Here is a 26854-nt window from a genome sequence, read left to right as displayed (position 1 = left end):
CCAACTGACCCTGGATCCCGTGCAAAAAGCCCCTTCCCGCTCCATCTTGCTTCTTTGCACTACTCATTCCTGTTTCTTGTCCTCTTCTTTTCCATTTCCTTGTCTTCCTCAGAGAAACTTTTGTTCCTCTCACTTGATATAAAGTGAGTGACACGCTCTTTGGAATGGAAATGAAGATCCCGTGTTCTTCTATCCTTCTTCCTTCTTCTCTCCTGTCTTTGGAATTTTCCTAGCAAGCGGTTCGGGATCCAGACCTCAGAGTCTCACAGAATGATAAACAGTCCCATGACAGCCTCAATCCCATCTGTGCCACGTCCGTGGTTGGAGAGTGGGATGAGAGCTGGCAGTGCTGTCTCCAGGACTCCCTGGCGTCATCTCTGCACCCATGGCCCTTCCCACTATAGAGAGCCGCTGCACACACAGGGCGAGCATGTCAATGTGAATGCAGCTCAGATGCACAAAACCCTGGGGAAGCCCTGCATCTCCTCTGCTCACTGACCTTGCTGGAGGAGGGCTGTGGCACAGAGGCTCTTTCTCATCCTTGAGGGCGCTGAACCACACAGGATTCCTGCCACATAGCTCTCTACCCATCCCAGAGCACACAAATCCCTAAGACTTAGAACTTATCACAGACCTTATCCTACAGTACACAGAGCTTGCCCGTTGGGATTCAGTCGTTAGTATTCCCCAGGCACCTCCAATCGGCCACTGAAGTCTGTTTTCAGTCCCCCAAATAGGCAGCAACACAGCCCTCTCCAAAACCGTCCACAGCAGCCATGTGCCAGGTAAGAGAAAAACTGTTTCTGATTAGTTACTCCAGGTCCCTTTCGGGGTGAGCAGTTGGAGATGAAGCCTGCAGACTTTGAAGAAGAAACCGCAGGCTGCTCCTGTTGCTCCAGGGAGGGGTGAGTGTGTGGGTACAATTAACGGACTAGGTAGGCTCCACTTAAGAGAATCACTTGCCTAAAACAGGCGCCTCTGGCTGAGGATCTAAAAGGTTACAACCCCTTTCTCCCATCCTCCAGGAGGTGCTCCGGCACGTTTGAGTACGTTTCAACCTCACCTGGTAATTTCTTCTTTCAGGGCAGCAGGGTCTGCAGGGTAAAATTTCACGCGGAAGCACATGGTGAAAGGAGGCTGCGCTGCAGAGAAAAAGTGACAGCTATCAGGGGAGAGCCTCTCCTAGAGGATGACTAGGTCTCCCAACCACCAGAAGAAAACCCGTTCAGGCTTGAGGCCAAATGAGCACAGCGGAACATCGCCTGTGCAGACCAGGACTTCATACTCAGGGGGGTTTCATACCACCCTCCCTAGGGGTGAGGCCCCGGTCATCACAGAGAATACTTACATCTCAGTTGCTTCACCACAGACTTCGTAAACTCCAACCAATGCTGAAACAAGAATGCAGGACGTGAAAACCGTAATGAGAAGCAGTGTCAGATATAACTTGTTTTATCCAATTTAAATGACTTAGACAGATTGCAGCCTAGGGTGGAAACAAATCAAAAACTTGTGTAATATACATTTGGAGAGTAAAAAGTGGTATGATTTTCTGCAACAAGCTCCCTGTAGAATCAGCTGTGAAGGGGGGATCGTTCCAGCTTCAGATGCCATTCCTGGGCTTCCCTGGAAAAGCTGTCTCCTAAGCAGGGTGCCAGAGTTCCAAGCCATGGGTGTGGCACGGAAGCAAATACGAAGGACTGCATAATGTGCAGTGGGGACAAAGACCCTCCTGGCTTGAGCAGAGAAATCTGAGTGTACTGGGTGCTGTGTATTGTGTTGTGTGCCAGCTTTATTTATTTTTTTGCAATGCAGTGGGATAGAGGCCATCAGTAGCACATATTAAGAGAAACTGCATAATGGAGACAAGGCAGAGATGACGGCTGGTATATATTTCCATTTTTGTTTTGCATATCATAGATTGCCAACCCTTGTGCTAGAGAACACTTACTCTGGGTTCCTTGGCACACATGGGATATAAGTTTTATAAGATAATTAACTACAGCCAATGTGTAGGATAGTTCCTGTTCCCTTTGGGTTTTTAGAGGCTGAACATAGGAGCGATACATTTTCCCTCATGGCACTTAAGTTTAGGGGAAGGAAGTGATGAGACCAATCTAAATTTGCTTCTCAGTTCTACACAGGCCCTTCATAAAACTCATTATTGATGTTTGTTGCTTTTACACTACGCTGGTAACTGCCAATCTGCAGAGAACTAAACTGCTATTATTTGGGGGCTGATTGCCTGGAAGTGGCTTAAAGTCCCCAGGTGTAAGCTCTGAGAGGGAAGGAAACTGTCCTACTTGCCAGTCACCAGTGCCTGCACTGCTCTCAACATGGGGGAGTTGAGTGCATAAAGGGACCTGATCCACAGGGCCCCTTCTCCTGGCTACTTCTACTTTACATAATGCCTTGGCAGGTGCCTCCCCCAGCAGCAAAGCAATTGAGGCCCAGCTGACAGCACTCTGGCATCCCTCAATTCCTTGCTCCCACCTTCCGGGCTGGACGATAGGTCACCTTCTGAGCTGACATTCTGCTCTCCAGCTTCCTCTGATCTAAGTTCCCGGGAGGATGGCAACTCATTCTAGCCACTCAGTGTGGTTAACAGGTCCTCCTCACATCACGCGGCCCACCGTGGGAAAGCAAAGGCCAGAGATGAGACCCCACAGAAATGGCTGAGCTCCAGGTTGTGCCTGAAGAGGCAGAGGAGCCTGCCTGCTCTGAGCACTCTGGGCTTGTGTACTGGGAGAGGAATCTGACACGTGTCAGGGACTCAGTAAACACAACACGCCTGGCCTTTAGGCTGATAGAGTAAAATAAATAAACAAAGGAAGACAGAAATTAGAGACATGACTGTGTCAGCAGAGGGTGGTGCTGAATGACAAAAAGGCTGGAGAGAAGACTAGTCTGTACTTTAGTAAGAGCTCGAGAAAGGGCCGAGGCTGGAGGAGATTAGGGATTGGAAAGCTGTCAGTTTGTCCAAAGGATTTGAAGGGTCTAGTAGAGAAGTCTTGAGAGGATCGCAAGAATATAGTGATTGCCAGAGTTGCTGTTTACAGCTCTTCTGGTGAAATCTGGTGGTTCTCCACTAGCAAACTGGTAACATGGGGTGGAGGGTTTCCTCCTATATTTGGGTGAATGGGTTTAAACCGCACAATCTTCGGACTGTGGGAACTGGAAAAGTCAGAAGGGAGGGCTGAGAGGAGGAGAGGCCATCTGACCAGCACTCACGGGAGGGGAGGGCAGCTTCTCCAGCAGAGTTCCAGAGAGCCCCAGACACTGGAAGATGCTTGGTTCACACTGCTCAGCCCGTCGAGGAGGAGGAGCAGTTTATATACCCTGGGGCTCTGGGGCGCTCATCTCCTCCCTCAGCAGCAGGGGCCAGCAGTTCTAGGACGGCTCTTTACAGGTCCATTTCCCTGCAGCAGCCCTCCAATAGTATCTCAAGCTTCAGCTCTCAGAGGCTCTCAGAGGATGTGATTCCAGCATGGAATCTTTGAAACCAGACAGGCTCTGGAGTCAGGACTGACATAAGACTGCTCTTGCCATTTGCCTTGGTTAAGCAAGTTAATTAACTGGTCTGAGATTTTATTTACTTATTTGGAGATGGCTATTATAGTTATGGAGATCCATCTCATTAGCCTTAAGGATTATGTGAAGAGCACGTGTGAAACTCTTAGCTTAGTGCCAGACACAACTCAGTAGACAGACATCAGATAGATGTCTGGGCTCACAGCAGGCACTCCCAAAATGTTTATTTCTCATCTTACTCAATTCTTTCTCCCTCTCTCTCTAGCTCCTTTTCCTTTTAATCTTTATCATTTTCATGTGTGCTCTTATTCTCACACACAGTCGAAACAAACAAAATTAATCCACAGACACATTTAACCTTTTTTCCTTCATACACAACTACCTCTGGGAGATGAGAACATCATGGGGGTAACTTTTTATTTTTTATTTTATTTTTGAGACAGGGTCTCACTGTGTAGTTGAGACTGACCTGGAACTCACTATGTAGCCCAGGCTGGCCTCAAACTCATTAGCGATCCTTCTGCCTCAGCCTCCTGAGTGCTGGGATTATAGGTGTGCACCACCATGCCCAGCCTTGGGGGTATTTTTAAAGGAAAGTTCAGATCAGACACCCACATTCCATTTGTGAAACCATCCCACTATTTTATAGAGAGTGGGCGCCTGGAGCAGGGGAGGATATGGAGCTTTCTGTTATGACAGTACCTGTGGCCTTGAACTAAGGTTCACACCTAAGCAGATGTAATTGCTAAGTGACTGTGTCAATTGGAGTAAGAAACAGCCAACTAAACTGGCTTAACATAGCTGTGGGTGTGGATACCCACCCTAAGGAGGATTGTTGCCAAAATGGTATAAAAGGGAAATAAAGAAGGAAGGCTCACTTCTGTTACTTTGGAGGAGCTCCAGCCTTCACCTTCACCTTGGACATCATCTCCTGGATTTCAGCACAGACCCTTAAGCCTCATAGGGACTCACATGGGACACTGAGCTCCAGGCCTTCAATCAGATCCTTCAGATCTGCAGTGTGCGGATGGACCTTTCGCAGTCTTCCACACCCGACTGCGGCCAGCCACTGTAAGCCAGTTGTGTAAATTCTTGTATGTGTATGTCTTGCATTAGATCTACTTCTCCAGTAAGCACTGACACAGTCATCAGAGTGGAGCCTCTTTGCCACTTTGCCACTACTTCCAAACACTGGTGCTGCTCAGAGCTCTGCTGGGCTGGGAGGAACAACTCTGTCTGTGGAGAGAGGGGGTGGGGCTAGTCAAGGAAAGGGAGACAGTCTTTCAGAACTTCCCCTAAAGCTCACGTGTTTGAAGCCTTCCTGGAAGGCCTGGAAGGCCAAGATGAACAGAGCATCATAGGACAAACAGCTCTTGACTCTGACATGGTAAGGGGCACATCTGCAATCAGAATCAGTGCTGAAATGCTGAGCCCTCTAGGCCCAAGGGCCCCAGAGACAACAGAGACAACTCCATTTGGAGGTTTGAGGAAACTCCTCTGGAATACACGCGCAGATGACCAGAAGTGGCAAAAGCAAGGCCATACAGAATTGACTCACAGTGACCTAAATGCATCTGCAAATTGTCCTGCTTCAACAGAAATGCCAGAGAGAGAATGAATCAAAATTATAGAAACTGCAGGTGTCTGTAAGCCAGGCAAAAAGAGGTAGGAATAAGGCACTATAACCATTAACTTAGTCACTGATTCCTTTCAGCAAGTGCCTACTGAACACCAGCTATATACTGGGCTGTGCTAGTTACGTGGGAGAAGGTTCTGAATAAGACCGAGCCCACACTGTCTTGGAACTTACTTGCAGGAAGCACAAGCAGTCACAGCGTGCTGTAAGGAGCACCAGGGTAGGGGATCTCAGAGGCAGGCAGGTTGCGAGGAGGGCCCCTAATACACAGCATGATTAGGGAAGATTCCTGAAGAAGGTAAGCCTCTTAGGGAAGATCATAAACATGGAAAGGAGCTAGCCAGAAGGAAGGCATGCAGGGTGAAGTGAGGAGAAGCACATTTCAGGCAAGAAGACTACAGAAGTGAAGGCACTGAGAGGGAAGAAGTCACGTGTGTTGGAAAGCTGCCCATCCAGGTGGCCACAGCATGGAGGAGCCAACTGGGGAGACAGAGCTGAGGTCAAGAAGGGAACAGAGGATGCAGACTTCTTTCTGTCTGTATCTGGACCACTACAGTCCTTGTCAGTGCCCAGTAACTACAGTGCTGCCTGTGTTGTGTGGACCAGAGCAAGAATCACAGGATTTGCAAGGTGCTGAAAGGCCTATGACAGTTTGGCTGTTTCTGTTCTGCTGAGATGGGGGTGGCACCTTCACAATGGGAACAACATGGTTAAGCTTGTTTACTAGAAGAGGGCAGGAGAGGCTCCCCTTAAGCTCCAGGTTCCCAGACCCAGTAGTGGCCTCTCCCCGAAGCCTCCAACCCTAACTAACTCTGGGCAAACCCCTTATATTCCTTAGGGTGCCATGTCTACATCTGTAATAGGGCAGGCTCTCTAGGTGAGCTGCAGCTAAGGTGCCTTCTGGGTCAAGCTACAGGGTCTGGCTGGTGCTTCACTCCTGAAGTTAACTCTCAATACGCAGGTTCAAGGCTTTGGGCTTATTGACCAAGCCTCAGCTCCCTTAGTGTTTTGACTTTTGACTTACCCGCTGCTTATCTGGGTCCACAAAGCGTATGCCAAAATAGTCTTTCTCCAGGAGGTTCAGGTGGTGGCAAAGAAGGTCAAACAGGTACTGGCCCTTGGCATCTCTCTGCAAAGAAAGCAAGCCCCGCTGGAGAAACGAACAGTCTTCTTCAGTGTGACTTTGTCTTTATAGTCATTAAAGATTTCTTATAGCTGTGGGGATGAAGGGGGCACATAGCTATCTCTGTGTCCCCATTACTGTGATGCATTAGACATATTCCGCCTTCTGAGGTTTTTAGCTGGAAAGAGCCCAGCAACTCACAGAGATATCAGAGAATTCAGAGTTGAGTCAGCTAAGTCAGATCCAATCTCACGTACAAACCTTTCTCACACTAGCGGGAATAGGGAATGTCCACGTGGAATACAGTAGCAATTATGGCATATCCATGAGCTCTGCCTCTAGTATACATACCGAAGCTACGCATAGTGGCACATACCTTAATGCCAACATTGAGCCCTCTATGGGCAACTTAGTGACTTGGTGAGACCCTGTCCGAACCAACCAACCAACCGACCAACCAAAAGACCAACCTGGGGGCAGTAGATTAAAGGCCCTGGGTTCAAGTTCAATCCCTAGTAAAACACAAACACACACACACACACACACACACACACACACATATTGGATTTGTTCACTTTTTTCATTCTGATTACAAACTCCACAGGTCAAGCCATGAGCATCTTTCAAATGGACCACTGCCAGTACCTTCCTGTGGGCTTTCTGTTTCTGCTCTCAACCCCCTCAGTCTGATCTTCATGCAGCAACAAGAGTGATCATGATTTAGGTATAATGCTTTTGCCAGGAAAGTAATACAGGCACAGTGTAAGCTACTCCAGTGTACCAAAGACAGCACAATGGGAGTCAGTTTCCCTTCTATTCATCTCCCCGTGGTCTCAGTTCCTCTCCTCAGAAGCAATCTGCTGCCAGCTTCCCAGGCATCCATTTTGTACACAGGCAAAACTGTACACGTGGATATTGTCTCAAAAAAAAGAATTAAGATGTGTTATGTACATGTACCAGCTTCCAGGATAAGTGTGATCATTATGTGCACAAACATGTACTCACAAAAAATTTTAAAAAATCTATTTGTGGGCTGGGAATTTAGCTCAGTGGTGCCACATCTGCCTTGCAAGCTCAAGGTTCTGAGTTCGCTCCCTGGTACAGGGAAAAAAAAATCTACTTATAGTTTTTTTTCAGTGATGAGATCAAACCCAAGGATTGGCACATGCTGGGCAAATGTTCACCACTGAGCCATGTACCCAGCCCCCATCTATAACATACTTTTACACTCTATCCTGTTTCTTCTTTCCCCTTACACTTAGCACATACAGGTGTATCTCAGGTTGTTTTTGTTGTGGTTTTTGGATTTTTTTTTGCATTGCTGAAGATGCAGCCCAGGGCTCACCCATAAGAGGAAAGTGCTCCACCACTAAGCCACATCCCTAGTCCTGCCTCCAAGACTGTACATTCTCTACACCACTGTGATGAACCCCAAGTTATGCACTCGATTCAACACCGGCAATGTGTTTCTCATCTATTGCACACAGTGTGGCAGTGAACACACAGTGACCTTTAATTACCCTGTTCACTTCTGCTTAACACCACTATGCCTTCCCACTGCTGTCAGAATAAAGTCTTACTCCAGTCCTGGCTAGTACCACCCCACATAGCCTGGGTTCTACCTTCCCCTGAATTCATCCTACAGCCTCCTCCTCACTGCATGCTGGCCACAGCTTTTCTTTCCTTGAACACACCTCAGATCTCTGACTTCACAATCCCTTCCCCTGAATGCTCTTCCTGCAGCTCACACCAGGAACTCCTACCCTTGAGGTCTCAGAGGCATTCTCCTCTATAGAAAGGTGTTTCTGCAGAATGGCCCTTCTGTGTGGCTTTATGTCCCTTATAGCACTTACAACACTTTGTAATTATCTTGTTGACTTGTTTACTTTTCAAGACTGATTTTCATGAGGGAATGATCCCTCCCCCAGAACTTAGCACATGCCCAAAACAGGTAGTACTCAATGATTATTTCTTGAATAAATTCATGAACCAGTAGATTAAGGTCACGGTTAGAAAGGTTTCACCATGTGTCTTTCAGGCTGTTTATAAAGCACAAATTATGCCTCAGAGAGCTGCCTGGCTATCAAGGATAAGCAGGGAGGAAAAGGAATCAGGGAATTATCCAAACATTTGAAGCTTGCAAAGCATCTATCTCTGGACCTGTCCCCAGAGCTCATCTCAGATGACTGTCTCTGGAGGGTACACATCCAACTTTAGGTCCAAATTGAGGCTATCTTATATATTCCTAAGGACTCACCTATGCTAAAGCCTAAGGCCATGGTTAATCACAGAAAGGTCTGGCCCTTCAAGAATGGGCATGTTTTTAAAGACTTTCACTAAAGGTTTACACCTCACTTCTTCTTTTTTGGCTCAGCCTATACCAGTGGTGGTGAACCCATGGCATGTATGCTGCCGTGGGCTGTTTGTATCACTGAAAGATCTAAAATGTTCATCATCACTACCCTATAGTATTGAAGGAGAACAAGGGGAGGATATTAAATCTCTCAGCAACTGTTATAAAAAGCTTGTCCTTTTAGAAGCTGCAGGATAGGTGGTAGACAGCTCAACTGAAGGAGGAGGCAATGTCTAAGTATCCCTCCTGCTTTCTGGTAGCCTCATGTTTCCTCATATAACATGTTCCCAAAGCAGTGGCCCCATGTCCACACACTTTGGTCCCCAATTGAAAAAGGATACTTCAGAACAGATACAAGGTACCACATTGGCCCTTCTGGATGGTGGGCCACAAACTAGTCTTTCAAAGGACTCCATCAGTTATTGTCTCTTTGGGCAGAGCCTATCGACTACTTCCTTACTGACCTTCAGAGAGTGGAAAAAAACTTAAACTCATGTTTAAGGTTCTCTGAGAGTGGAGAAAATATGTTTAACTCTGTCCCATACAGCAGATCCTGTACTATTATCTCTCCCACAACTGAAATGGAGTAGCATGAGACAGCTGCATATTATGATTATTTTCCTCTGCACATTTTACTTTGCCCCAAGCTGACTACTGCACTGTGATCAGTTAGCATGCATTTTAATGGCCAAAGAATCTTCCACACATGCAGCAACCATATTAGCAGAAGCCTAGGATAGAGAGTGTTATGCATGGCTTGTGTTGAGATGTCCCCCAAAGCCTCATGTGGTCACAGGTGGACCTTTTCCTGGAACTGATTCATAGTACAATGCTAGGCTCAAGGGCACTAGGATTGAGGGTATGAGTGATACCGGCCCCTAAGTAATCTGCATAAAATAAAAGGAGCAAAAAGATGTTGTTGAGGGCCCCTCCTCCTTGTTGCTTTTTCTATCTTCCACCACCATAAACTGTTGCCCTTCTGCCATGTGCCACCCTGCCTTGGAGGCAGCTGATTATGGACTGAAACCTCTACAAACAATGAGCTAAATAAACCCTTTCCTCTTTAACTTTGAGTGCTGGGTATTTTGTCTCAGCAATAAGAGAAAAGTAACTAAGACAATTTGGTACCAGGAGTGGGGTCATTGCTGTGACATTACTTGGCCATGTGGCTTAGGAGTTCTTAGAACTTGGCTTGTGGGAAGAGTTTGGAAAGGTTTGGAGGTGCCAGCTGAAAAAGTAGAGCTAGAACACCTTAGGCTGCACTATATGGGAGATTTTGATCAGAGCTCAGAACATAAAGCTGGTAAAGACCAGGCTGAGGAGGTTTCTGCTAAGAAGAAGTACTGCATTGGCTGTTGGACTTCAGATGATGTGTGTTATAGCTTGGCAGAAAGTTTGCCTGCATTTTGCTCATGTCCAGAGACTTGCCTGAGACTGAGATTAATGATGGTGGACTAATAAATCTGGAGAAGAATTTCAAGGTAGTCTAGTGCTGGGGCCATGGCATAGTTGCTATTGGGGGGCTTTTTAGCGGATCTATGTTGATAATGAAGAGCAAAGAGTCCAGAGGAATGATTTAAAATATCTTCAGTTTGGCCAGAAAGGAAGCTCCAGTAAAACTATAGGCCTCAAAGACAGAGCAGAGGAGATCTTGATTGCTGAGAAGGCCCCTGTTCCTTCCCTTGTTGTTTTTTTCTGAGAACTGTTGCCTCTCTGCCATGTGCCACTGTGCCTTGGAGCCTGCTGATTATAGACTGAAACCTCTACAAACCATGAATTAAATAAATATTTTTTCCTTTAGCTTTGGGTGTTTGGTATTTTTTCTCAGCAACGAGAGAAAAGTAATGAAGACAGACAGTCATGGGGAAAATGTGCTCTTGTCATGGAAATCTTAAGGACTTTAAGTAAGAATCCTGCCTTCCACAAAAACAACTCATTCGCATAGCATGGCACCTCAGATGAGCTCAGAGACTCTTAGCTGGTAGAACTCTAGATTCAGTGGATCTAAAATAAAGAATGGCTTTTCTTTTGCACATGTTAGGAAACAAGCACATAACACTTTACCTATAGACATCAAAAAGGATTTTCTTGGGTTGTTTCTTAGCAATTGGTGCGTCCCCTGCTGCCCACCAGGAAGTAAGAATTCCCTCAGATTCTTATTTATTGCTGGCAAATACCTGGCTATGAGCTGAAAAGCTCTTTTGTAGGCTCATGGGAAGAAGCACCTTCTAAGGCTAGGGTCCAGGTGAGGGAAATGAAGAGAAAGGTAGGAACAGAGTTCATTTGGCAGCAGAATTCCATGAAGGTTAAATTCCCAGAAGAAACACAAAGGCAGAATCTACTCAAGGCACAGCTGAGGAGGCCCTTTCCACAGAAGAGTGTGGCCTACCCCCCTCCCTGGGTGCTCATGCTTGTGGCTGTTGGGGTGGCTTGAGGGGGCCTCTTGTTGAAGTTTTAGGCACTTTGATCATTAAGAAGATGTTGGTGGGGATAAGGCTGTAGAAATCTATAGCTTCCTGGCCTCATGAGTCTCTTGGTACTTTGTTATTAGCCATGGTCTAGGAAGCCCTCTCCCAGCCAATTATATCCAGGAGTTTCTGGAATATTCTGTGCAGCCAGTCTTCTGGAAGGATGGCAAAACCTATCTACTTCCATCCTCTCTCTTTGCCTGTAGTTACCTGGTGCTATGCATGTGCTGCCTATTGTTGTGTTGAATGTTGTGTCCTTGATTAAACTGATAGGCACTCATGCTGTTCAGTCACCAACCCAGAGCTCTAGCTTGAGAATGTTCATCTGCAGGACAAGTGAGACAAGGCAGAGCACCAAATCCTTACCCGGCAGCTGAACTTCAAAGGTTATTCCTTCCCAGTCTTTTGGTTGGGATTTAAAAATAGGGCCAGGGATTTGGCTCAGTGGTTCCACATGCCTTGCAAGTGTAAAGGCTTGAGTTTGATTTCTGGTACCATAAAAAAATTATATTTTATGAACCACAGTAATACTTCTTATACATATTTAAAAATAGCAGTGCATGTAACTAAACCCATTTATTCTCTCTATATGTGACAAAAAATTATCTGCGAACCTCCTAGAATCATCCCAGAATGAGGCTGGGCAAATTCCTGCTCTTGCTCCTTTCTGGAGCACCTGGTTCTGTTCTTTTTTGTCTATTCTTTTTTGGTTTTGTTTTTGGTACTGAGGACTGAACTCAGGTCCTGGCCCTTACATGGCAGGCAGAGGAACCACTGAGCTAAATCCCCGGCCCTCTTTGTCTATTCTTTAGTGAAGGGACTGAGGCAGCAAGCAGCAAGCAAGCTTGAGCCAGTGACCTCAACTCTTCAAGGTTAACTGCATTTTCTGCCTCCTAATGCACATTGTTGGGCAGGAGAGAAACTTCAGCCTAACACACTGCAGATGGAGTTAGGCCATGGCCAGTGGTTCGTGACAAGGGGAGCCAGCATGTAGAAAGCTCTCTTCTCCCCCAGGCTTCATCTTACCCAATTCTGCCTTCCTGTGAGGCACACAGATGTTAAGTGAAAACTAAATGAGGCTTCAGGAGGGCAAGAGTGATCACGATTTTTTCCACTGCAGACAACATGCTGTGAAATGGGAACCAGCCTTGGTTTCATGGGTTCTTTGAGAAGACAGTGGAGGAAGGGAGGTATCAAAGAAAGTGGGCCTCTATGGGACCAGGGCAGAACGCCACCTCAAGATTGGCAGGGTCTTGGGCCAGGGACTTAAATCAGTGGTTCTGTGGCCTGCCTTTCAATCTCAAGACCTGAGTTTGATCCCTGGTACCAAAAAAAACCAAAACCAAAACCAAAAACCACCACCACCAACAACAAAAAAGATTGGCAGGGTCTGTAGGAACGGGTACCAGGACTGGGACAGCTTCTCAGCCTCCATTCTGGTTTACAGTTATATATTCTTCCAGGCCAAAGGTGTCCTTGCTTCCCTCACCAGTGTCCTCTCCGGGCACGTGTGCTGATGCTTGCCAGATGCCTTGTAAAAGCTCTTCAGTGTCACAGAGGAGCAGACACATTAGCTCATCTTTTGAGGGCCATGGCAGAAGTGAGCGAGAAGGAAAGTGTGAATCAATTACTGGGGTACAGTTCCTGGCCTTGTGGTGCCCCATGCACCCTGCCCAGCTTTCTGAAGCAGAAGGGGAGTGAGGGACAAAGTGTGAACAGCAGGGCTTCAGATTTCCTAACCTCAGCACCTTCCACACTAATTTACATTTCCTTTGAAGGGAGGGAGTCCCTGCTGTGCTCCTGGCCCAGAAGCCCACTTTTCTTGCTCAGTCCAAAACCAACAAAGTCTGCCCAGAACCTGCAGAGGCTGCAGTTAGAGAAGCAGCCAGCTTACTCTCAGAAAAGGGCAGGATGCCCTTTCCGGGGTGGGGTGGGGATACAGACATGTTCATCTGTAGCCACACCATCTTAAGATAGCAGGGGCCAGACAAGCCACTGGCTGTAGCCCAGCCCTGCTCAGGTGTTCTCCTCTGCCCTCGCAGGATTCTGCAGTCAGGACAGGGCCCAAAGAGGCACTCGGTATCACACAGCGGTTCCAGGAGGCTGCCAGGGGCAGGGAATCATGTGGCTTCTGAGACAGCGACCAAGCCCAGAATGGAGAGAAATCAGTTAAGAGAGGATCTGAGCTCCTTAGCCATAGCTTCCGCCTAATCCTTAATAAATGCAGCAACTCTGGGTCCCAACAGTCCCCATTCCACATGTAAACTGAGGAAGCTGAGGCAATGTTCACGATACCGCGAGCAGCCTGTTGGAAGTCGTTAGGCCAAAGAATTGGCTTAGATCACTGCCACGTGGCACGGCACGCAGAGGGCTTCCATCAGGACGGTAAAGCACATTCAGGCTGGGATTGGCATGTCAGTGTGTGCAAGCAAATGCTATGGGGGGGTGAATGTTCTGTCAGTGCAGATGCTCGAAACAGACTCAGTAAGGGAAGTGAAGACCCTCTGAATAGAACCTCAGATCTGCTGCTGTGGAGTAAGAGCAGGCGTAATCACAGGGTTGTTCTTACTGAGATACTGACTGATGCTTCTAGAGCCACACCATCTCATCTGTGCAGCAACTCAAGTGGAGTTTTTGTATCCAGCATATCGGGGGCGGGGAAGAAAAGAAAAGAAAACAACAAAAATTAGTGCCAGGTGTGAAGAAAAGTGGACAATTTGCCTATCCTTCTTATGAGATCATGGGAAGCCACTTTTACAAGTAAAGTAACTCTTAGAAGCATCACTTCATCTTGCTACTGATTGAATAAATTCTAGTTGTGTTTTTTAGCCAGTGAGGTTGTCTCAATGGACTAGTCATACGATAGCTGCAGAATTCCTGGAAACTCAGCCAGGCTTGTTTGAAAAAAGCTCATTAGTGTGAAGTGCATACCCTCCCACAGCTCATACACCTGTGCTTCTCAAATAATATTGCTTCAGATAACTTGTAAAGAAAGTCTAGCATTTGAGGGCAAGTGAACTTTCCCCAGCCCTCCACCCTAAGGATAGTTGTACAACTCCTTTCATTGCCCTTTCCCTCTTTTTTGCAAATATCAAATTCTCATGTTATTTAGCAAATCTGGGACTAGGGACAGGTCTGGGTGGCCAGGGTCAGAAGAAATCTGAGTTCACTGGTTCACAAAACCCTGCAGCTATTCCCTTAATTGTTCTCCCTTCACAAAAAATTGTTTACTGGCCAGCCCTACCATGTGTGAGGGAACCTGAGGTAAGACACATCCTGTAAATAAGAGGTCAGGATCTCTGCATCCAGGTACAGGACCCTTTCCAACAGTCCCTCAGGTCACTCCTGTTCTCCAGCCTTGGAGGTAGAGGGACAGGGCAGTGTAAAATGCTGAGGCGGGCCAAGGCCTTGAGCATGAGCCTCAGACTTGGAGGCAAGGTTCTGGTTTGTCACTGCTCCACTGTAATCTTGGACCTATCCCTTCCTCTGCTCAAGCTTCATTTTCCTTATGTCTAAAGGATTATTCTGAAGCTCAGAACAAGGGAAACAGTAGGCATAAGCCCTCTGAATTTCTCCAACACCCTCCGACTCACGATATCTTCTTCCTTGAAGATGGATGGATGTGGGCATGCCAAGGCCTCAGCAGTGAGGCTGTGCGCTCAGAAGCAGAAGTCTTGCTCCTCCTGGATGGAACACCTGGGTGAGTCCTGGCCGCCAGTTCATCCCGTGGTGTCCCCACCCAACAGGAATGCCCACTGTGTTAGAAATCTGCTCAGGTGGCTTTCAAAGTGCAGAGCTCCATCTTCTCCAGACCCCAAGGTGATTTCTCTCAGACAAGGTCAGAAGAAGAGTAGAAAATAGCAATAGGCACAATCATTCTAACCCCTCGGGCCTCTGGGAGTTGCTGCGCATGCCACAGACATAAAGGCAGAGTGGTGACAGGTTCAACACACTTTCAGAAGGAATTGAGTGAGATGGAAGATGAGACACACAGCACAACTCCACTATACTTTTTAACGTGTCAGCTTTGAGTAGAATAAAAATAAGTATTTAGCAAAATATATTTTAATGAATTAATGCAGAGCCTCAATCTCTCTTAAAAAACACTAGCATTAGACTCCCCCTGACATCCCCAAGTGAACCCCCAACAGGATGCTGATGAGGGTCCCCAGTTACCCCAGAGCATGCTGAGTCACATACAGCTGCTGGCGTCCTATCCCAAGACCAAATGACTCTCCTTACTGCTTCTACCAAGGATGCGTGGGGATCTCCCTCAAAGCTGTCACCAGGCAGACAGAACCCAGAGGTGAGGCTCCAGGGCCTGACTCTTGGTCTGGGGTCCCACTAGTGGTACAAAGTGAGGTTTATGAACGCTTCCCTTCCCAGCATTAAATGGAAGCAACCTTGCTCAAATAATAATGAGAGGCCCAGGAGAATGGGGAGACAGCTGCAGCTAGGAATCAGACAGATGAATGGGGAAGAGAATTTACTGTACACACACTGAGGCTGGGAAGAATAATAGGGCAAACCCCAAATCCCCCAGTAGTGGCTGTCCCAGAAGTGGAGGAGAGGAAGGGAAGGCCGGCAGCTAGCGCACCCAAAAGGCAGTTTTCTTAATAAGCAACAAATAAGGACCATGCTTTGATTGGAATCAGTGCTTCTGAAACGTGGACCAGTATCAGAACCACCCGGACTGGTCATTTAAACACAGTTGCTGGGTTCCCTCTAGTTTAGGGCTCAGCAGTCAGGGCAGGGACTGCACATCTGCACAGCGAGCATGTTTCTAGGTGATGCTGCAGTTGCTGGTTCGGAGACCACTGTACTAGATTCGCTGTTCTCCAGCATCACTGGTCAGGAGAGTGGATATTTGATCTTTCCCAGAGCTCAGGTCTGTTGGCACAATCTCCATTTTTATTCAACTTCCATGCTTTCATGTACCAAGAGCACCAACTTCAGAGCTCTAGGCTTGTGAGTTACACACAGCAGAGGAACTGTCTATCAACCAGGTTTTCAAATCCTGCTTTTCATGACTGTGGGCAGCTGCCCAATTCTAGTTGCAAGAATCAAATCCCCAATTACCCTTTACTTTCAGTGGTTAGCTAGCAAAAACTTAATGCGCTTTTGCCTTGAACCTGATCATCAGAAGGAAGAGCTGTCAGTTATCACCACACTTCACCATGGTTCTGCTCTCAGGGATGGGGGATTCTGCTCCAGAACTTATCCTTCTCCTGGCCCCGAGACCCTTGGATTATGGGGGTGAGGCTGGAGTGGCCCTGCCTGCCACACCCCTCTGGGCTCCTTAAGGCTCCTCAGACTGTATCTTTAAAAAAAATTTTAAAAAATTTTTTACTAGAGATATATGTTTCATCATAGGGAATTTGCATGATATATCTTGTTTCTTTTTTTCTCTTTTTCCCTCCCCTCCCTTCAATCCCTCTTCCCCTCATTTACAAAAGCTTTGTTTCCATTTTTTCCTCTATTATTTTTTTTCTTATCCCTTTCTTCCATTCCCCTCTCTCTCCTTTGTTTCCTTCCACATCTGAACATTTTCTTCCTACTTCCCAATATCTGTTATACACATTGGTCCTTATTTACACTTTCAGTTTCTCACATCAGAGAAACAATGTACACCTGATTTATTTCACTTAAAATTATGGTCTCAAGGTGAATCCATTAGTTATAAATGTCTCAAGTTTATCTTTCTTTATGGCTGAGTAGTACTCCATTGTATAAAATAACCACATCTTCTTTATCTATTTGTTGGTTGATGGGCATTTGGGCGGTTTCCAAGATTCAGCTATTACAGACTGTGCCGCTATAAAGATTGGTGTGCATATATCGTGGTGGTGTGATGCTCTTAATTCTTTTGGGAAGATACCAAGAAGGAGAATAGCTAGGTAAAATGGAACTTAGTTTTAGGTGTTTATTTTTTGTTTTTGTCTTTGGGTACAGGGAATTGAACTCAGGACCTTGTGCTTGTGAGGCAGGTGGCAATACCACTGAGCTAAATCTCTGGCCTAGTTTTTGCATTTTGAGGAATCTCCACACTGATTTCCATAGTAGTTGCATAGCCTACACTCCCACCAGCAGTGAAGAAGTGCTCCTTTCCCCCACAGCCCTGCCAGAACTTATTATTCGTTGAGTTCTTGCTAACAGCCATTCTTTCTGGAGATGGAACCTCAGCATTGTTTTTATTTGCATCTCTTGGATGGCCAGTGATGTTGAGCATTTTTTCAATATATTTATTTGATGTTTGTACCTTGTCATCTGAAAAGTGTCTGTTCATTTCAGATGCCCATTTTTGGATTGAGTCTATAAATTTGGGGGGTCTGATTTTTTGCTCTTTACATCGTCTAGATATAAGTCCTTTGCCTGAGGAACAGCTGGAAATTTTTTCCCCCACATTGTGGGTTGTCTCTTCACTTTGTTGGTGATTTCTTTTGCTGTACAAAAGCTTTTTTGCGGGGGAGGTACCGGGGATCAAACTTGGGACCTTGTGCTTGCAAGGCAGGCGGCAGAACCACTGAGCTAAATCTCCGCTCACAAAAGCTTTTTAATAAGATGACATCCCAGTTGTTGATTCTTCATATTTCCTGTGCAACTGGGATTTTGTTCATAAAGCCCTTGTTTATTCCTATGTCTTCAAGAATTCTATCTATTCTATCTTCCAGCAAACATAGCATTTGTTTTACTACTTAGAACTTCCATGAATTTCAATTTTAGTTTAGTGCATAGTGAAAGATATGGGTATAGATTTAATCTTTGGAATGTAGAAAGCCAGTTTTTCCAGCACTATTTATTAAACAGGCTGTTTTCCATTGAAGGTGCTTGGCTCTCCTTTGTCAAAGATAAGGTGGCTGAGTGTGCTTGGAGTTGTTTCTGCATTTTCTAATCTGTCCCACTGATCCTCATGTCTGTTTTTTTTTTTTTGTTTGTTTTTTGTTGTTTTCTTTTGCCAGTACCATGCTGTTTTTATTACACTAGCTAAGTGGTATAATTTGAAGTCAGGGACTGTGATGCCTCTTTCCTTGCTTTGTTGCCAGAATTACTTTTGCTGGCAAGAATTACTTTTGCTAGTTCTCTTTTGGATCCAGATGAATTTTAGGACTGTTTTCTCCAGTTCTGTTAGTCATGCTATCTATATTTTGATCAGGATTACAAGGTTTGTATGACAATTTTGGGAGTATGGCCATCTGCATAACATTGGTTCTTCCTACCAAAGAACAAGGGACATTATTCTATTTTCTGACATCCTCTTCTGATCTCCTTTACCGTAGTAAGGAAGTTTTCATTGTAATGGTCTTCTGTTTCCTTCGTTAGACTGATTCCTAGGTATTTCATTTTTTTGGACGCTATTGTGAAAGTTGCTGTTACCTTAATCTCTCTCTCTGTGAGTTTATTTGCGTACAGGAATGCTATTGATTTTTGAGTGCTGACTTTGTATCCTGCTACAGTACTAAATTTGGTTATTAAATCTAGAAGTCTTTTGGTGGTGTATTTGGGGTTTTCTATGTAGAGTATCATGACATCCACAAATAATGATAATTTAACTTTTTCCTTTCTCATCCTTATTCCTTTTCTTTCTCTTGTCTAATTGCTCTGGCTAATGTTTCCAGAACTATACCAAATAAGGGTAGTGACAGTGGACATAATTTTCCCTGATTTTAGAGTGAAACCTTTCAGTTTTTTCTACTTAGTATGATTTTGGCTGTTGGTTTGTCATGGATGATTTTTATCAGATTGAGATAAAGACCATCTATTCCAATTTTCTGGAGAGATTTTATCATGAATGGGTATTGGACTTTGTCAGCTGCTTTTTCTGCATCTATCGAGATGATCATATGGTTTTTGGCCTTGGCTCTGTTTGTTTTTTGGTACTGGGAATCAAACTCAGGACCTTGTGCTTGCAAGGCAGGTATGGTGCCACTGAGCTAAATCCCTTGCTCTGTTAATATGGCATATTACATCTATTGATTTTTGTATGTTGAATCATCCTTGAATCACTCAGATGAATCCCACTTGGTCATGGTGTATAACCTTCTTGATGCTCTGCTGCATTCTGTTTACCAGTATCTTATACAGTATTTGTACATGTATGTTCATTTGGGAGATTGGCCTATAATTCTTTTTTGTTGTTGTTGTTGGATCCTTCACTGGTTTTGGTATCAGGGGAATGCTTGCATTCAGGAGTGAATTTGGAAGTACTGTTTCTCTTTCAATTTCATTAAAGAGTTTGGGAAATAATGGCATTAGGGTTTCTCTGAATTTCTTGTAGAATTCAGCAGTGAATCTGTCAGGATGGGGCTTTTCTTTGTTGGTAGGATTTTAATCATATTTTCAGTTTCATTGACTGATATTGGATCATTTGGAATTTCTTTAATTCTTCTCAATTCAGCTTTGGTAATTCATATGTATCTAGGAATCTGTCCATTTCTTGTGCGTTTTCCATTTTATTAGAATACAGGTTCTCAAAGTAGGCATTAATGATGTTCTGGATTTCTGCAAGATCTGTTGTGATTTCACTCTTCATTTTTTTTTTTTTTTGTACCAGGTATCAAACTTGGGTCGTTGCACTTGCAAGGCAGGCACCAGAACCACTGAGCTAGATCCCTGGCTGTCTTTTCATTTCTAATTGCATGGATTTGAGTCTTTTCTTTCCTTGAGGTTCAAGATTAGGTGGTTTATTTGAGCTTGCTCTGTTTTCCGAATATGGGTATTCATTGCTATAAATTTCCCTTATAGGAATGCTTCCATTGTGTCCCATACATTCTGGTATGTTGTACTGGTATTATTGTTTAACTGTAGAAACTGTCTAATTTCTTCTTTAATTTCATCTGTGATCCACTGGTTGTTCAGGAAGGTGTCATTTAATTTCCATATGTTTATGAAGTTCTTGTGGTTTCTCTTGCCATTGAGTTCCAATTTCATTGCACTATGGTTTGATAATATGCATGGGATAATTTCAATTCTTCTGCATTTACTTATGCATATTCTATACACTAGTATGTGGTATATTTTGAAGAACATCCCATGTACAACTTAGATGATTGAATATTTTCATGTGGGGTGAATACTCTATACTCATCTACTAAGTCCATTTGTTCAGGTTGGTTCAGGTCAGTTTGGCTCATGTCTGAGATTTCTTCGATTTTTTTTGTCTAGTTAATCTATTTGTGCAGTGGGGTATTGAGGTCTCCCATTACAACTGTATTAGTGCTTATATGATTTTTCATATCTGTTAATATTTATTTTATGTATTGGGTGCACTGCTATTTGGTGCATATATATTTAGGATTGTTATCTCTTCCTCTTGGATTGTTCCCTTTACAAGGATAATGTGACCTTCTTTGTCCCTCTTAATCAGTTTTGGCTTGAAATCCACTTCGTCTGCAAATAGAATAGCTACCCCTGCTTTTTTTCTGGGTTCCTATCACATGGAATATTGTTTTACATCCTTTGACTTTCAGTCTATAAATTTTTTTGATTAAATGTCTTTCTTGTATGCAGCATATTGTTAGATCTTTCTTCTTGATCCATTCTGCCAATCTGTTTCTTTTGATTGGTGAACTGAGACCATTTATATTGATGATTATAACTGAAATGTATTGACTTATTCTTATGTTATCTTCCTGTTGTTTCTTCCTTTCCTCCCCTCTCTGTTCAATTTCTTGCCTTTACTGGTGGATTCATTCTGTTGGGGTTCACAGAGACATAGTTCTGGTTATCTCTTTCTAGAATACCCTTCAGAACACTTTGGAATACTGTTTTGGTGGTCATGAATATCTTTAGGTGTTCTTATTCATAGAAGTATTTCATTTCCCCCTTGATTCTGAAAGACTGTTTGTGGGGTACATCAATTTGGCTTGGAGGCTCTTTTGTTTTGAGGCTTGTAATACTTTAGTTAAGTTTTCCTTGACTTAAACTTGAGGGTTTGTGTTGAGAAGTCTGCTGTGATTCTGATGGGCTTTTCTTTATAGGTGATTTGTTTCTTTTCTCTAACAGCTTTTAATATTTTGTTCTTGCATTGAATTTCTGGAACCTTGACTATTGTATGCCTTGCTATATATATTTTTTATTATGGCTAAATGGAGTTCTATATGCCTCACTTGTCTATATGTAAAATTCTTTTTCCATGTTTGGGAAGTTTTCTGCCATTATGTCCATGAAGAAGTTTTTATGTTGCTTGAAGTATTTCCTGCTTTTGCATTGACTTTGATCAATCTTATGCTACTCTTCTTTGCATCATCTAGCAGCTGCTGGATTGATTTTTCTTGGTCCATTGCTATTTTTACGAAATTTTTCTTGGACCATGGATTAAGCTCAGTGGTTCCACCACCTTCCTCTCAAGTGCAAGCTCCCAAGTTAGATCCCTGGGACCAAAACAAAACAAGACAAAAAAGCTTTCTTTTCATGACTGCTAATCACAATCTTGTTTTCTACACTTGATATTCTGTCTTCACATTAACTCATTCTACTGTGTATATATTCAGTGGAATTTTTAATCTTCTGGTATCTGTTTGGATCGGTTTCATGGATTCTCTTTCTTTCCTATGTTGATTGTTCTCGGTTTTCATCATCTTCCTAGCGCCTATATTTTTTTAAAAAATCTGCATCTGCTCTAGATTCACTAAACATTTCCTTCAGTATGGTCACTATCTCTGTGGTTATCTGAGAAATTATTTCTGATTTGATGTTTTTTTTCTAGAACCCTGTTCATTTGCTTTTTACTTCTGTTGTTACTACTTCACAGAGTCCAGGTGGGTTACTATCAACTTTTTCTACCTCACTGGCCTTTAGGTTTGCTTTTGGTGAGCTGGAAGTCTGGGGTTGCATCTTGTTTTCTCTTTTTTCTTTCTTTTTTTTTTTTTTGAGACAGGGTCTCACCATGTAGTTCAGACTGACCTAGAACTCACTATGCAGCCCAGGCTGGTCTTGAACTCACAGTGATCCTCCTGCCTCAGTCTCCCGAGTGCTGGGATTACAGGCACGCACCACCATGCCCAGCTTCTCCCCTCCCTGTCTACAAATGCTTTATTTACATTTTTTCATTTTCTCATATTTTTTCTTTTCCCTTATTCCCTTTCCCCTACCCTTCCCACTTTCCCTACACCTTTAGCGCTTTTCTTCCTATTTCACATTGTTAATTATCTCATTAGGATCTTATGTACTATTTTAGTTTTTCACACCAGAGAAACTATTCGGTATTTACACGTGTGACTTATTTATTTCACTTCGGAGTATATCCTCAAAATGTATCCATTTTCCTATGAATGAATCTAATTTCTCATTCTTTATGGCTGAGTAGTATTCCATTTTATAGAAAAACCACATCTTCTTTATCCAGTCTCCAACTGATGGGCAAATGGGCTGTTTCCAAGTTTTAGCTATTACAAACTGTGCCACTATAAACACAGGTGTGCATATATCTCTATGATATGATTCTTTTAATTCTTTTGGGAAGATACCCAGCAGAAGGATGGCTGGGTCAATGGAACCTCTAGTCCCAGCTCTTTGAGGTATCTCCATATTGATTTCCATAGTGGTTGCACCAGTCTGCACTCCCAGCAACAATGGAGAAGGGTTCCTTTTTCCCCACAATGGGGTTGCATCTTATTTCCATGTCTTTTCATTTTCTATTTTTTAAATTTTAATTCCTTTGTTGCCATTTATAAATTGTTTATGGCAAGTAGCTTTATTACTAGTATTGAGAATCCTTAGGAAATGACTTTTTCTCAGAGATGAGTTCCAGGTGTAGCTGGCTTTTGTTTTGGTTTTTGGTACTGGGGCTTGAACTTGGGTCCTTGTGCTTGTGAGGCAGGTGGCAGAACCACAGAGCTAAATCCCAGCCTCAGGTGTAGATGGCTTTTGAGTTTTGAATTTGTTCCAAGACCCTACCTCTTCAATTTATTAGGGACGAAATGTTGCTGCCTATTTTGCCTAGCCCCTGGTCTTTGGTACTGACTTACACTATTGCTTATGACCCCTAGGCAGTCTCAGTCTTGGCATAACAGAAAGAACAACTGATCAGAACAACTATGTCACCTTGGCTAAAGTCATACAATCAGTAAAAACAATAGCATCAAGCAGCCTAGATAATAACAAACTGTGGTAATCATTAGTTTGCCACCTTTATCTGTATGAACTAGATTTGTGTTTATATAACAAAGTTTAAAACAAACCAGAACATTGTATACAGTAAAATGCCCCCAATATGGTGATTTCACCCTCAGGGGAGAAGATTTAAGGAGGTTAGGGTGAAAAACAGAGATTGAGTAGAAGGGGAAGAGATCAGAAGCAAGGTTGGAGGATAAAGGATGATTATGAGTACTTTGGGGAACTGGTGAAGACAGGGGGGAAAGAGAGAAGGAAGAAATAAAAGGAAAGGTCCCCTGCTCCCATGACATTGCATTCAATTTTGGGACTCCCTCAGGTACTGCAGGCACCACTGCACCCACTGCAGCACCTACGGTGGGTATGGAGGATCTGGGACAACATTGTCAACTGCAAGTTCTGTACTCAGCTTTTCTGCCCCAGCTAACACAGGCATGACTGGGCTCCTGTGGTGCTCAGAACAAAGGTTTTGGATTTGGTACCAGTTTTGGCACAACAGTGGGAACTAGTGCTGGGTTAGGTCATGGTTTAGGACCTAGATTGGGATTTGGAGGATTTAATACATAGCAGCAACAACAGCAACAATCTACATTAGGTTGTCTCTTCAGTCAGCCAAAAAAAGCTCCTATCCAGTGCAACCTGAAAAATACTGTGAGTGCTCTTTCTGCTCCTATACTACTGGGAGATGCGAGAGATGCTATTTTAGCAAAATGGAATCAACTGCAGGCTTTCTGGGGAACAGGACAGGGATATTTCAACAATAATATTCCACCAGTGGAATTCACACAAGAAAATTCTTTTTGCTGGTTTAAGGACAGAAGTTATCATTTATGTTGTTGAGTGTTCTTCAAATGGTCCCTGAAGAAGAGTTTCAGCTACAACACTATAGTCCCATTTTGAACAAATCAATATAAAAACACAACTACAGCAACTTGGTGTAACCTTTTCTACGACTAGAACATAACTTTCTCCTGCACAGATCAAGCAGCTTTTACAGAATTCTTCTGCTGGTGTTGATCCTATTATTTGAGAACAAGCGCTGATTCTGAAAAGTTAATTCCTATACCCACAATGGATTTTAAAGAACTTCTCCAAAGACTGAAAGTTCAAGATCAGATGACTAAGCAGCATCAGACCAGATTAGATATCATATTTGAAGATATTACTGAGCTACAAAAGAATCAAACAACAAATATGGCCAGAATTGCACAAGACAAGAAGAAATTCATGGATCTTTCCCATAGAACCTCACAGGTCTAATCAAACAGGAAATTCAAAGGAAGAGTGGTTATGCCATCTAACTGATGAAGAGCAGTTGTGAGTTTAGCTAGATACAATTTAGTCCAAATTAAATGTACTTACTCAGTTCAAGGGCTGACTAAATGTACTGATGTCCCAAATCAGGATTCTCACTTCAGATTCTTACTGGGTTTCAGGGACCCGTTTCCCTTTTCTTTGTCAGATTGCTATATTTCAGCATTTGGACACATCAAATCTCTGAGAAGCCTTTTCTCTGCAGTACACCCCTCTGCCATCTTCTGAGACTGTCTTCTTGGTGAAATGGCCTGCCTATCCCTGAAGAGGACCCAGTTGGTATCTGTGGAGGGGTAATTTCCCTCTACATTACCTGTCCCAAAGATGTAGTTCCATTCCAGGCAGGCAAGTCTTGTAAGTTCAACCCGTGGCAGGGAGTTTGGGGCAGGAGGGAAGTGATGTAAGGAAAGGTAATCTCTAGAGCAAGTCATTTTCCCTCTCTGTGCCTCAGTTTCCTGTCTTCTAAATGGTCTCATGTCTCCTCACATGCTCAAAATTTCTGTTTCTCCTGTTACTTGACCAGGGTCCATCTTCTCTTAAACAAGGTGTTAAGGTATGTATCTAGATGAGCCCTGAAGATTCATGCCCTCATGGTGGTTCTTTTGGCAGGTGACTGGATCATGTGTGTGTGATACTGGGATTAAGGGTGTGAAAAATGGAAGTCCCACCCTGGGTGTGGGTGGCACCAGTCAATAGGAGTATAGCCTGGATGGACTATAAAGGGACAAAAATAACGCAGACTAGCTGCTTCACTGCCTCCTGTCTGATATGCCAGGGACTGTTTCTCCTCAGCTATGGCCTTTTGCCCTGCCTTGAAGCCAGCCGACTATGGACTAAAACCTCTACAAATTATGAACCATAATAAACTTTTCCTCATTTAACTTGTGAGTGTCAAGTATTTTGTCTCAGCAATGAGAAAAATAACCAAGACACAATGATTAAGAAGGGAAAAAATTGTTAAAAGGTAACTAAGTAGTTTTAACAAGGTAGATATTTGAAAAACGTATGGTTGGTTAATTGAATAAAACATAGGGCTACTGCTCAAAGTAAGTGGAAGGTAACTATACAGAGTCCATCCAGTTCTAGAAACTGCTTCTGGCAGGCATGAGCCAGTGAGCACGATTATGTGGGACTGTTACCCTGCTAGGAGTCTGGTTATTTTACTTTGCACTGTGAGTGATGGAAAATCCTATTAGGTCATCCAGAACATGGCTCCAGTCTCTCATCATGAGGATGGCTGCAAAGACTTCTCAAAGTGGATCCTGAGGTTAATACCATCCTTTGTCTTCCTAGGCTACTACTTCCTAGACCTGTGATGGTGACCTTTGTAGAGACTGAATACCCAAAGTGTAACCCCAAACCCACTTACTTATTTATTAAAAAAATTTTTTTTCAGTGCTGGGGATTGAACTTAGGTCCTTGCATTTGTGAGGCAGGTGGCAGAACCACTGAGCTAAATCCCCGACCTCCATTTTTTTTTTTTGAGACAGTCTTACATGTGGTTCAGGCTGGCCTTGAACTTCCAGTGATCCTCCTGTCTCATCCTCCTGAGTGCTAGGATTACAGGTGTGTGCCACCACACCAAGTGAAACCCATTTAATTTATCACAAAATCCAACACTGCAATTAAATCCGAATACTGACATTTTGGTTTAGAAGAAACAATACATACATTAAAAGGAAAACACACGAGCAGAGCTTTCAATGATGCAAACAGCTTGCTGCAGCACCTGTGCCATAGGTTCACCACCACTGTCCTAGACCATAACACAGGTTGACAGTGGAGCCCTTGTATTTCTGTACGGGAGGGTACTGGGTGTAAAAATCTGGCCAGGTGAGGGTAGGGAATGAAGTTTTAATTTTATGTCCCTGTATCTAAGAATTAGAACTCAGCTGTGCATGGTGCTGCATGCCTATGTGTAAATCCAGTAACTAGGGGGATTCCAAGTTCAAGCCCAGCATGGGCAACTTAGCAAGACTTTGTCTCAAAATTTAAGAAAAAAATGGTTGGTACATAGCTCAGAGCAAAGGCCCTGGGCCCAATCCAGAAAGGACAAAAGACTGAGAACTGTTCACAGTTACAGAAGAGATAGGGATTGACAGAGTGCTCCTGGACTTAACCAAAGACAGAGCCTCTGGCACCATTTTGGATTTAATCAAAGACAGAGCCTCTGGATCTGGGCTGAGGTACATCAGAGGCTGTGCCCTTGGCTCCCCACACCTGCTAGTTTCTTGAGGGTTCTCCTAGGTGTGATATGTCAGTGACTGAGTGGCAACAGGTACTGCTTGGGGTCTATGTATGATTCATGCGCTCACAAA

At 43.9% G+C, this 26854-nt stretch overlaps 1 protein-coding gene and 1 pseudogene across 4 annotated transcripts in view; one reads left to right on the top strand and one right to left on the bottom strand.

Annotated features, from left to right (window-relative positions):
- Frmd5 (FERM domain containing 5) overlaps window positions 1-6296 on the bottom strand; it is a 43854-nt gene extending 37558 nt beyond the window's left edge. For 3 of the 4 annotated variants that reach the window (XM_033764941.1, XM_033764942.1, XM_033764943.1), the window contains exons 1-3: window positions 6192-6296; window positions 1349-1391; window positions 1064-1142 (exon numbers count right to left, since the gene is read on the bottom strand). In XM_033764941.1, coding sequence (XP_033620832.1) covers window positions 1064-1125 — 62 coding nt within the window. In that variant the 5' untranslated portion in view covers window positions 1126-1142; window positions 1349-1391; window positions 6192-6296. The remainder of the gene's footprint in view (window positions 1-1063; window positions 1143-1348; window positions 1392-6191) is intronic. The other variant, XM_010624858.3, reaches the window with a different exon arrangement.
- Window positions 6297-15888: 9592 nt separating this feature from the next.
- Window positions 15889-24723, top strand: LOC104862837 (annotated as a pseudogene).
- The last annotated feature ends 2131 nt before the right edge of the window (window positions 24724-26854 follow it).

This window comes from Fukomys damarensis, unplaced genomic scaffold (genome assembly GCF_012274545.1).
Source record: "Fukomys damarensis isolate Sample0158 unplaced genomic scaffold, DMR_v1.0_HiC HiC_scaffold_17, whole genome shotgun sequence".
In the NCBI taxonomy this organism is placed as follows: Eukaryota; Metazoa; Chordata; class Mammalia; order Rodentia; family Bathyergidae; genus Fukomys; species Fukomys damarensis.
This window is presented reverse-complemented; position numbering and strand designations above follow the sequence as displayed.